This window comes from Eschscholzia californica, unplaced genomic scaffold, assembly GCF_041429995.1.
Source record: "Eschscholzia californica isolate CP2 unplaced genomic scaffold, dmEscCali1.0.p SCAF_2, whole genome shotgun sequence".
In the NCBI taxonomy this organism is placed as follows: Eukaryota; Viridiplantae; Streptophyta; class Magnoliopsida; order Ranunculales; family Papaveraceae; genus Eschscholzia; species Eschscholzia californica.
In genome coordinates, this window is record NW_028238309.1 from 17,554,599 (window position 1) to 17,567,388 (window position 12,790).

The window sequence follows — 12,790 nt, forward strand, 5'->3', positions numbered from 1 at the left end:
AAACTGAGTTGAGTTTGTTTAGCTTCCGCTCGATAGTTTATTTCTTTGTGTATGCGAATGTATGGTTTGCATAACAGGTTTTACAGGTGCGACCGGTTCGATTTACAGAGGAGACTCTGTCGGATTTCTGTCTCGTCTGTGAATTGCGGGGCGTGGTCGTGTCTATTTTGGAACATGGGGCGTCACAGCGTAAATCCATCCGATGATCAGTAATTGAATCTTCCTTCAATCGTTTTAATTATCGACGATGTTTCATTTGCGTCTTTTTCATTTTGTTCTTCCACGCGACATTCCTTGGCACTCGCTCAACTTTTAATGAGCTTCTCGTGCAGTTCACGTGGCTCTTCCCCAATCAGATTCTGATATTGTGTTTCACATGATCCTCCTCGGTCCAGATTTCTTCGTTCACGAGTTCCAAGTGGAAGTGGAGAGTGGTGGATTTATTAGAGTATATCGCCTGGGTCACTTGGTTCAATTCTCTAATTTCAATCTTATACCCTATTGATCAATTGGTTAAGGGGACTCTCAATGACTTAAGGGAGGTTGTGTTTAAAGTTTTAGAATACCTGTTACGACTGAGGAGAGGAGGTAACCTTGTGGAGCGAGTGATTTATGCTTTTATTACTTTAGTTTATCCTCCTCCGACATCTTTTCCCCCATCCTTCTTCTTCTTCTTCCTCTGACATATAAATTCCCTTTTGTAATGGATAAAAATTTTGTCTCAGACTTTAACGTTTTTGTGATGAACAGAGTGTTCTCCTTAAATTTTGTTTCCAGCGCAAAATTTTATACTTAAGCAAAACATTAGTGGGTTAATGTAACAACGCATGTCCTATGCTAACTACTAGGAATAGTTCTCTTCTTCCTGCTCTAGCAAAGACAAAAGGTTGTTAGTTCTCCTATCTATATCAATCTCTCTTTCTAACGAAAGCTTCAATCTTATACGTTCCGGAGTGAACAAAACATTCTTTCTATAAACTTTATTTCATGTATGACAATTATACTTAAAATCAATAAAACTTTGTCGAATCAGTATAATAATGCTTATCCTAAGCTTAGTAGGATGTATGTCTCTACTAATTAAGGGGTGAAGAGGTCCCCCCTTTCTTTGTGTCTATGAAACAGCAAATATGTTAGTTATCTATTTAATCTTAGTAACCTGCAAAAGATTTGTAATGTTCGGTGATTATGCTGACGACATGGCTTAATTTTAATGTAATCATTATTATTGTGCCTGGTCATAGCATATGCTACCAGGGCTTTTAATTGTGGATTGTTTTGCTTGAGGCTCAGTGCTTGACTTCAGCGCTTCTAATTTTAGTAACCCAAAGACATTTTAGTTTAGGGATGTCTTTTTGTAATCTAACTTGCTTTTGTCTTCACCTTAGCTAGCAGACTTGTGATCAAGTCGGTAAAGCATCATGCACGTTTCTACCCCCATATTTCGGGATTGAGGTATCGACGTCACTTACGTGGACCTCCTAGTCTTCTCTTAAGTCCCACAACAACCATGGTTTCATTTGAGCCAAAGCATGACTTAGGCGCCTAAGACGATCGTACTGACTCCTAATTCTGGGCTTGAGTGGTGGACCTCTTTCGGATTCAACCTCTATGTTGACTTGATACGGGTTGACCATTAGACTTTTCGTCTTTCTTGACTTATTGACTGCAGTCAACTTATGACCACTTTTTACATCATCAATATATCCACCCATAAACCAATGAAAATATAAGTCCAAAAGAAATTTTGAAATGAGAATTGGGTTTGAAGGTGTACTTTTTGGTGCGCCCTAAGTCTGAAACCATTTATTTCCTACGAATATTTCTCCTCCCCTTTAGAAACCCAAAGGTTTCTTAGGATTAAGTTAACCAATATATAGTTGTCAAAACCATAATTTCGAAACCCATAGTTGCCAAAATTAGACTTTCCTATTCCCCGAAATTGCCAAAACAAACTTTCTCTCTTTATGTTCGTACAACAGCAGGTTTGATATTCATTAAGGTTTGTCCATTGTTATTCGTTAAATTTCCTCTTCCACCAATTTTTTGTTTCAACGATGGATTGTTGGACATTGCATGGTTTTGTTATTCTCCTTAAAGTTAGAACATCAATCGTTTTCCCAAAAACATTCTTCACAGATTTTGTCCCACTGTTTCACTCTCTACAATTTTGTTTTCTACGGAAAATTTTTATGAAACTTTTTATATATTTTGCTTAAATGTTAAATACTTTTCTAGCATTTTCTTGATTCTAACAGCATACTTATGTATTACATGTTTTCTGATTTACTTAGATTAGGCTTCATACAAAAACAAGATTGAGTATCTCTTTACTTATTTTTCTCTGGAAAATTTGCATGAAATATAATACATATGTATATGTTGAAATTTAGAATATTATTCTAACATTTTCTTGGCTAACAACATAATTATGTATCAAGTTTTGACTTACTCATTTTCATGAAAGGTTCGATATCAACCTTTTTCCTAAAGAGAACAAGTAAATTGTTCACAAATGTTCTTCAACCGTTTTTGTCTCTCTAGAACCTTGTTTTCTCTAGAAAACATAGCATCAGAAAGTGATATATCTCTCCAAAATTTTGTATTTTCTCTAGCATTTTCATAAGGGTGCTTCTAAAAGCACCGGGCCAAATGGCTGTTAGCATCCATCTCTGTTAGCACCAGGCCCAACCGCTCTATTCTCTATTAGCACCAATCAACTATGTAGGCACCGGTCCTTTATCTGTTAACCCTAACCCCTCCATCCATATCTCAGAAAATCCATCCAAAATTGGGAATTTGAAACTCCTAGTTATAGTCGGAGAAAACAGGTAACAAAGAGAAATCATGACGGAAATCGCCGTGGTAGACTTACCATTGGCCTATAACACCATCTTCCGACAACGGTTCCTCTGGTCCCTAGGCGCCATAGTTTCTATACCTCACTTAATGCTAACCTTAGCCACAATATGTCTAATGGTAGCACTAGGGGAACTTGAGAGAGAAGTCCCACAATTTAAAGAAACTAAATCGATATAAGAAATTCAGATGGCCAAAGCCGACCAAACCTTGATAGAAAAATAATTGAGGTTGAGTTGAAGACGAGCCAAGAGATAGCTACCAAGACAAAAGTAGCGGAATCGAGTCGTGAATGCGACAACTCAAAATATATGAGAAGGTTGAGTCAAATGCCTTGATAGATATGATAATACTAGTTCAAATCAAAATACTTGACACGGAGATTACTCATACCACAAATACCCTGACAGGAGTAGAACAACAAAAATTGACTAAATTTCCGAGAAGTTACAGACATATATTCGCCTTCAACATAGATGAAGCACCCGACACAAATGCTTCAATCACTTCACATTAGCAGAAGCTGGATCGCATAGCAGTAAAACAAAATATGTAAAATTTCGCTCCGGAAAAACAAGCAGAAATCGTTCGACAATTAGGAAAGCTCTTGGCCTCAAGGGTTAGAGCATCTCCAATGGGACACTCAATCTCTAACACTTAGAGTGCCACATATGACTTTTAGGAGTTTTTGTTAAAAAATCATCTCCAATGGAACACTTTGTTAGACACTCTATTATGAGTTGGACACATTTATTATAAAGTGTCTAGAGAGAGAAACTCTAAAATGAGAGTGTCTACTTGAGACTCTCTAAGTGTTACTTTATAACTCCAACCAATAGAAAACTTTGCTTTTCAACTACTTTTTATCTATTGAATTGAAGAGGGACATGTGTATTAAGTAAGAGATTTTAGAGATCTCCATTGGAGACCAAACAAATGTAGAGTGTCTCTATATTGACACTAAGAAAGAGAATCTTTATTTGACACTTGACAACTAGATTTTTAGAGTGTTTATTAGAGTGTCCCATTGGAGATGCTCTTATTAGAGAAGCTCACCATCCATAATTGCTCGCCAGACAAGTAAAAATTCTGCCTATAAATATTGGAATCTCCCATTATATCCTCTGTGGTTATTATCCTCCCACTGCGCGATTTTTGTCTCGCACCTCTTTCCTTTCTTTGAGCTACCACTTCACGTCTTCACCCACTTCGTTTTTCCACCACCCTGCCCTCTCTCTGATTTGTTAGTTTGCTCTCTAGACTGAAATCCCACTTCAATGGATTGAAGAACTGAGTTCTTATCCCATCTCAAACACAAGAAAACCATGTCTTCTTCTTCTTCTGCTGCTGTAACCCCAGACCCCAAACATTTATTCGATCCTTTGTATAATTTAAGTGGGAATTCCTTTAATTCCAAAGGTTTTTACAGTTTGGGTTCAAATGGGTACTCTTCGAATTTATCAAATGGTTTGTATTTTGAGAGGTTCGGGGGTTTAACAGGTGGGAGATGTTCTGGTAAGTCCAAAGTTGTTGCTTCATTGTCATTAAGCAAAAGTGCTTCAAGGGTTCAAAGGATTTGGAATGAATTCAATAGGGCTATTAGGTTTCACTGTGATAGGATTCCAATTGGGTTTGCTTCAGTGAGGGTTTCTTCAGATGATAATGGGTTGAAAGAAAATGGGTCTAGTTTGGTAGAGGAAGAAGGAATTAGTTTGAATGGGGTTAAGGTGGAGAAGCCCAAAAAAGTTCTTATTTTGATGAGTGATACTGGTGGAGGACATAGAGCTTCTGCAGAAGCCATTAAAGCTGCTTTTAATGAACAATTTGGTGATGAATATCAGGTCAGTTGGGTTTTGATTGTTGCTTGCTTTCTTTCAAGAAGTTTAATTTTTCTTTGAACAAATTCAAGAAAAAAAAAATGTGGGTTTTATTTTTGTACTATTTGTTGATCATGTTCTGTGTGTTAGAGTGTATGGCACAGGTGTTTGTTACAGATTTATGGTCAGAGCACACTCCATGGCCATTTAATCAATTACCCAGGAGCTATAACTTCTTGGTGAAACATGGACCCTTATGGAAAATGACTTACTATGGGACTTCTCCTAGATTGGTTCATCAATCCAATTTTGCTGCAACTTCTATGTTTATAGCTCGGTGAGAATCGATTTTCTTTTGCTTCATCTTCTAGTATTCTGTTGTAATTTACTAATTAGTGCAAGAAATTACAAGCTTTATGATTTTTCTTTTCATCAACTGAGTTTTAGTTTAAAAGGTCTAATATCATCCAGAAGAAGCAAAAAAGATTGACTTGTTTTCATCTCCCGAAACTCTAAATCCTCACATAAATAGAACCAAATTTAAACCCAAGTTGGAATGAAATTAGGCATTCAAATTTCACTGGAGAGCAGAGAAAGCAGCGCAACTCGAATGTCTGCCAACGTTCTTTCCCTTTCTCATTTTCAGAGGAAGAGGTTTGTTGATGCAAGAGGAAGCGCGGGGGGTTACCCAAGCAAGGTCTATATAGTATTGCCTGAAATCTAACCCTTTTGCAGCTTATAATTATTTTACTCTAAATTACTTTTAAGTTTTGAGCAACTTCACTTGTGATGATGTTCTGCCTAAACTCTGATATTTCTTTTTAGGTTTTCTTCAACTCGTTAGTGGACGTTTACTTTAGTTATAGACATGAGTTGGATATTGCTTTACTTTTTAGAGTAGGACCAAATATGAAGGTGACTAGTCTCTTTAAGAGGGGCTCAATATATTTATATTATATTATATAGGAGGACACAAATAAGCAGCCTTGGCAGGCCTTTTATTTGTTTGTACAATTTATATGCACTAGGCCCCAGCTTTTAGTTTAGGTCGGTTCTCTTGTTTTAAGTAACAAATGACTAAACTCTGGTATTTATAATCAGTTTTGTGGTAGAACCTGTATTTGTCCCTACAAACAAACATAAATTTTTGATATCTCATGCTATCTATGATTTAACATTGAGTAGTACTATTTTCATGGAATGGAAGTTATTAGATATTTAGATGGATATGTTTCAGAATTTGACTGTGTATTTGCTTAGGTAGAAGTCCATCTCTTTTTTAGTAGATTTGGGGTCTAAGCTCAATCCGCTACTTTGCTTGTGCATCTTGTTGGATATTATGTTATCCGCTGGCATCTATGTATGAATTAGGAGACTTGCTTTTCCTCTATTGTCAATTTTCAAGTGAGAGACATTTGCCAGAACTCAAAAATATTATCATATATCTGAACTTAACATTTGTAAAGAGCACATAATTTGACTTATTTAGCTTCTTATTAGAGAGCTGTGTGGCTGCAAAGTTACCCCGTATTTTGATAGACTAGAACTAGTGGAGTTAGTAGTGAAGCCTAACCAACAGTAGCGTCATTCATCCATGATCTACTGAGTACTGACATCTGAGGTCTATAATTGCCCTGCCTTGATAAGAGTTTTCTAGCTATATAAAGGATATGGTGTTTCGTGTGCTCGGTATAAAATCAAAATTATTAATCATCAAGATACTTAAATAAAATATTGAGAAAAGCTAATATTTAAATAATGGATTAAGATATGTTAATATTAAGAACTATATTTTATCTAAAGGTCTGAAGTACTTTGGACTTGTAAAAAAGAACAATGAGCCACCATTGAAGACTGTCTCGTATGAAACGTACTTCAGTTTTAGACAGAAACCAAAACATCGTTACTCGTAGATCTTTATTAAGGACTTCTTTTCAGGCATCGAATTGTTACTTGTGTTGTCCGACATATGCTAATTGATTTACATTGCAGTTGGCTTTGATCGAGCCAGCAAGTTTGAAAATCTCAAGATTTGAAATTTTTGTAGGAAGTGTATTCATTGTGGATTTGTTGTCATGTATTTATGCAGAGAGGTTGCAAAAGGATTGATGAAGTACCAGCCGGATATTATTATCAGTGTACATCCTCTAATGCAACATGTTCCACTTCGTGTCCTAAGAGCTAAAGGTCTTCTGGAAAAGATTGTATTTACTACAGTAGTAACAGATTTAAGCACTTGCCATCCTACATGGTAGGATTTTGTTCATCTTTAGTTCCTCTTTCCCTTTCCAGTAATCATTGTAGTATCAGTGTCACAGCTTGTCTGTTGTCACTTCTATGTTCAGGTTCCATAAGCTTGTAACTAGATGTTACTGCCCAACGTCAGAGGTAGCAAAAAGGGCATCAAAAGCTGGACTAAAACCTTCACAAGTTAAGGTTTATGGCCTTCCAGTTCGACCTTCTTTCATTAAACCTATTCGGCCAAAGGTTTTTTTTCCTCTCAAATAACTCCATTTATATTGTTACCTGTTATATTATCTGTTATTCTTCATACTTTGTAAGTGTGAGTAATAGCATACAATAGTCACTCATGGGGTGCGCTAATGCTTGGGGGGTTGGGGGGGGGCAAGACTGAATGTACTTCAATGTACTATTGAAGTAATCTGGCCATTGGAGTGTTTCTACTTCCTTTTAGAGGTGTTAAGCAAAATAATGTGATTTACGACTAGCCATTGGAGTGTTCTTTGGTTTATTTTTCGTATGATCCTTTACATATATACTCTTACGCTTCTTTGACTTATATATATATATGTGTGTGCATTAACTTTCATAGGCACCCATACACAAATATTTACAGTCACTATGACACACATGTGTGTTGAAATGAATATTTAAAGTTTTATATTACATTAATAAATTCATAAATTATATTGTTACGCCGCAAGTGCTAACTCTTTTTAGTACCGACGCGTTGTTCCTCTCGCTTTTTTCTTCTGAATTCTGATGAAGCTTGTCCATGTAAAAGAAATGAAGTTAGAGCATTCTTTTTATTAGAGGCATTACATTTTATGTTCAGTAAAATAAACTGGATAGAATAGCGTGTACGAGTTCGATTAATGTTTCACATATCACATGGTCCTCATGGTAGAATTGATGGTTGCCGATATATCTTCCTTAGAACTTAATCTATAATTGCATTTACTCCACTGGCTAGTAACAATATATGTATCTTTATCATATTACAATCTGGTGTAGGATGAGCTGAGGAGGGAACTTGAAATGGATGAGGATCTTCCTGCGGTTTTGTTGATGGGTGGAGGTGAGGGCATGGGTCCCATTGAGGCCACTGCTCGGGCGCTTGGGAATGCGTTGTATGATGATGTTCTTGGAGAACCAATGGGCCAGGTCTTAGTAATCTGTGGCCGTAATAGGAAACTAGCTAACAGATTGAGTTCAATCAACTGGAAGATCCCTGTTAAGGTACAAGTCACACTTTTTATCTAGTAGTGATTCCTTGGGTTATCAAAGTTTCATATATGGGCTTTAGGTTGGTAATTTATTTTATTTTATGTTATGCTGATGAATTCATGTTTGCATATAACACGAGATGAATTGAATATCTCATGTTATTATATTGTATATTTTGTAGAGTAAATCCTTGTTTTATGTGCATTTTTATAATCAGTATGGTGTGTCTATTTTAACTACTTCTACTAGGGGTGCCTTCAGTTGAATTCACAAACTAGAGGCATACACGGGTCAGTTTGTTTCTGTACCATTCAGTTGAGACCTATAAACTCAGTCCCTTCTGACTTGAGTGAAGGGATCATCAGTTTTCTCCGGTCCTTGGGTATAGTGCCCCTTATTCGTAATATTTATTCTATTGGTTCGTAGATGCTAAGAATAATTAAAAAGAGTAGAGGGAAATTGGTATCTCTTCAGTTTGTTTCGCGTTCATAAACAAGTAGCAACAAGCATCTTCGAAGAGCAAGGACTCAAGGGACTTACAATTTTGTGCATTTCATTTTGCTCTGTGTTACAACCATTCATAGTGGGATTGGTTACATTTTTCAGGTGAAGGGTTTTGTTACTAAAATTGAAGAATGCATGGGTGCCTGTGATTGCATCATAACAAAGGTAATTCCATCAAAATCGAAAAACGGAATTGGAATATTTTGTTGATTCATCCGTAGATTATGCGTGATGATTTGGCATTTACAGGCAGGACCAGGAACGATTGCAGAAGCAATGATACGAGGTCTTCCAATAATTCTCAACGATTATATTGCTGGGCAGGTAAATCTACTTTTGCTGCTTATTGTTGCTAGATTAATTATGAATCTATTAGTATGGCATGTTTGAACTCATTCTTGGCTTTGTAATTTCTTCGAAATTCACAATTTTTTATCACCCCTATCAAAAATATTGTGGTGTCCTCTGACTTGAACTTTAGATATGTTCTTACTAAACATACAATACTTTGAAAGCGCCGCCTTGTGTCATGCGGGCAGGCTGAATTGTCGTTCGTCCTCGAAATTTGTGAACTTCTGTTTGTTATATATTCATCCCTATCTTTGGTTAAGAGTCTTGACCATATGGATGTAGAAATGTTGATTTTCAAGTTCAGCAAGTTAATAACGGGGTTTTCTCTGTATTTGTTGCATCACCTTGTATAGGTCGTCACTCGGAAGTTTGCACATTGCAAGATCGAAAGTTTTAGAAGTTATGAGTAGCATGCATAGATAATTTGCTAATGTTCACATCCAATTTAATGATTTCTGTCGTGGTATTGTGCTATTGTGACATTAGTTTGTATTTAGTCAACAAAAAATATGATTGGAGTTTTAACATGGCTATGAAGTACAAACATCGACCTAGTCAAATTGCGGTTGATATTGCTGCTTTGGAGTTTTGAGATTGCATTGGCACTGAAAATTAACTTCTCAAAAAGCATAATGTTTGAGGTCGGAAACAACATCAAATTGAAGGACTTCTCTACAATCTTGAGGGGGAGGCCAGAAACCTTCTTTCCACCTATTTTGGGGCTTTTTTCGGGCCAAGTACAAGTCGAGGCAGATTGGGAATCTGGGATATAGTGATGGAGGAAAAAAAGTGAAGTGACTACAAACATAATGCTTGTTACCTCTTGAACTGGAAGGCTAGAAGGTGGACCCTAGTTCCAAGTCGCCTTGCGAGCATACCAATCTATCTCACAATTCCTATTTCAGATCTCAGCAGTAAAAGAAATGTAGAAGTTCATGAAAGACTTCTTGCCAGGATCGACGAGTAGGAAGAGGCATAATGTTAAGTAGGAGACAGTTTCTGCCGCAAAGGACGAAAGAGGCTTGGGGATCCAGGCTATAATGCAACGTCAGAACCTCAAGATTAGAAAATCAACAAGAGATGTCTGGTCCCTGATCCCAATATCGATCATCTGGGTAATTTGGAAAGATAGAAATGAAAATTATTCAAAGAGCGCAACCCAAATAGTGTATTGGCAGGCTATCACGGATTTTGTGTCCAAAGAATGCAACCCAAATAGTGTATTGGCAGGCTATCATCTGGGTAATTTGGAGGATGTGTTAGCCATGCTGTTCCACTGGAACAGGAACTTAGTTTGGGCTAGGAATTGCACATTCACGGACTTTGTGTCCCCAATTGGGAGGCTATCACGATGTAACAATTAGGCCGCTCTAGTTTTCAGCCCCCCCTTATTTTTTGTGTTTTTTTCCTGTAAATATTCTTATCCTTCTATTATTAATATTAATTCAAAGCTAAAAAAAAAATAGGCTCTGTCGCGAAGTGCTTTGGGGGTTTGGCACGACATGTATCGATTTGTGAAGCAAAGTGGTAACTGCTAAGCGCTGGTGAAGATCTTTTATGTGACCCTAGACCTAGAAGGGTAATGAAAGCTTATGGGGTATAAGGTACGATAAATGGATCAAGGATTTCCAAATATTTGTCAAACTCAAACCAGGGATGTGGACATGATCAAGTTTGGAGGACAGCCAGTGTGATTGTGGATCCTGTATGGACACATTCCCAGCTCTATACCAAGTGTCAACACAAAGACTATCCGGGATGTGAGATGAGAGAGGGACCAGGGGAAGCAGCTGGAATTGGGGTGAAGCAGGAAATTGTTCTACTGGAAAGAAGATTTATTGCTTGCGCTGTTGGCATATATAAACTGTGATGTAACAACCTCACAGAAGCAGACTCAAGAACGTAGACACTGGAAGATGACAAAGACTTCACTTCGGGGAATGGAATTTTGTCTGCCCAAAAGATGTACATTTGTGCGAAAACAGAGGATCTGGCTTAACATGCTAAGACTATTTGGTGACGGTCTTTAGTTTCTTTAGGAGCTTGCTCAGCTACGAATGGGGACCTGCAGATCATGTAGATAAGATTTGTTGGATGAGTCTTTGAAGTACCCTGATAACCATATGGGGGTTCACTGTCTTTGCTAGTCTGGAAAGTCTGTTAACAGAGAAACTCATCTCTGGAGGTCGTGAAGTTTCAACCAATGATTTCACATCATAGACCAAAACAACTTTTACATGTAGGCTTGTGTTTTTAAGAAATTAACAGGATTTCCATTCTCTTGTGCTAAGTAGGAACACCGATCCTAGCATGATAGTTTTCATGTGATCCTCCTTGAGGAGTCTTAACGTATTACTTTTTTCTTAATACCCATTGATACTTCATTGCAGTTTATGTATTCACTAATATTTGCCTTTTCATATTGTAGGAAGTTGGAAATGTGCCATATGTAGTGGAAAATGGATGCGGTAAATTCTCGAAGTCGCCAAAACAAATAGCAAAGATTGTTTCTCAATGGTTTGGTCCAAAAGCAGATGAACTCGAGATCATGTCTCAGAATGCATTGAAGTTGGCGAGACCCGATGCAGTTTTTAAGATTGTTAATGATCTTCATGAGCTAGTAAGAGAACGAAATTTAGTTGTTCCTCAGTATTCTTGTACAACTTAGAGAACAGTTTCTGTTCTCGTAATTTCGGGAAAAATAATTTCTGATGATGAGTCAAGTAAGAGGGAGTGATCGTCTTTCTTTTGTTTTTCTGCTATCGACAACATACGGAATAATGCTTATGTTTGTAATTTGATTACCAACCATTTTTATGATCCTCAACTCTAACCATATTGTTTGAGGTTGATTGGAACTTATATTTTATCATGTGAATCAAAAATAACAGTTCATGAGCTTTCAGATCTGTCATTTTGGCAAATATACATACAATTAAATTGGATACAATACAGTCAGGCGGATTTGGGGCATTCCAAAATCTAGTTACCCTAAAGAAAAATAAAAATGGGTTAGATTGGGTCCTTCTTACGACAATACTAAATTTAGGACGGTGTTACGGGGAAATAAAGAAATTTTCCGGGGTTAGAAGTTTTGGGTGGAAACAAAAAAAAACTAGACATTGGGGTTTGAAGTTTTGGGTGGAAACAAAAAAAAACTAGACTTTTTTATTTTCTCCAAACAACCAAATATTTTTCAGCTTCTTCCTTTCACCTACCACCACCATCTCCGGCGACTTCAATCTTCTCCGGCGACTTTCTGCCGGCGACGTTAAGGTGTGTTTGGTTTTATTTTTTTTTTGTTTTCCACCGTCTTCCTCGAAAATTTCTGCTTCCCCAAAGCGGTGACCTAAATGTTAAAGAAAACAGATAATCGTAGACTACTAGGTTTAATTAAGGTGATGAAGCGAGGGAGAGGTGACGAATGTTTCTTATTGAACCACTAACCACTGATGGGCTCTAGAGGCTCTAATATGAGCGTGCAAGTGGTAGAATAGGTATACTTAAGAGATTGATTACTTATATGCCAAGGAAATGGTTTAAGGAATGTAAGACCTAAACATTAGATCTCACTAAACATAACTACGTCAAGTTCCATATTTCAAACACTAATATCTCGTTTTCTAGGATTAGAGTGAACTTTAACTCTAAATCAGGAGCTCAGCGATAGGAATGCAATAATTTAAGAAATAAAGACATCAGCTAAGTGGAATTTTTTTTCTTTTTTCTTTTTTAAGAAATCGTTTGCGATCTACGTTAGTCGTTAAAGGCATTGATACATCACGAAAATG

General features: G+C 37.0%; 1 protein-coding gene across 2 annotated transcripts; it reads left to right on the forward strand.

The window, feature by feature from the left end:
• Positions 1-3,124: 3,124 nt before the first annotated feature.
• Positions 3,125-11,908, forward strand: MGD1 (monogalactosyl diacylglycerol synthase 1). 2 transcript variants are annotated; one of them, XM_086657510.1, is made up of 9 exons: positions 3,125-3,478; positions 3,893-4,700; positions 4,841-5,013; positions 6,766-6,927; positions 7,022-7,163; positions 7,932-8,156; positions 8,751-8,813; positions 8,898-8,972; positions 11,428-11,908. In XM_086657510.1, exons 2-9 carry the CDS (start codon positions 4,185-4,187, stop codon positions 11,665-11,667), a joined length of 1,596 nt encoding a protein of 531 aa, XP_086513636.1. In that variant the 5' UTR covers positions 3,125-3,478; positions 3,893-4,184; the 3' UTR covers positions 11,668-11,908. The 2 variants fall into 2 exon arrangements, with proteins under 2 accessions (XP_086513636.1, XP_086513637.1); XM_086657511.1 differs by lacking the exon at positions 3,125-3,478 and having other exon boundaries at positions 3,979-4,700; positions 4,827-5,013.
• The last annotated feature ends 882 nt before the right edge of the window (positions 11,909-12,790 follow it).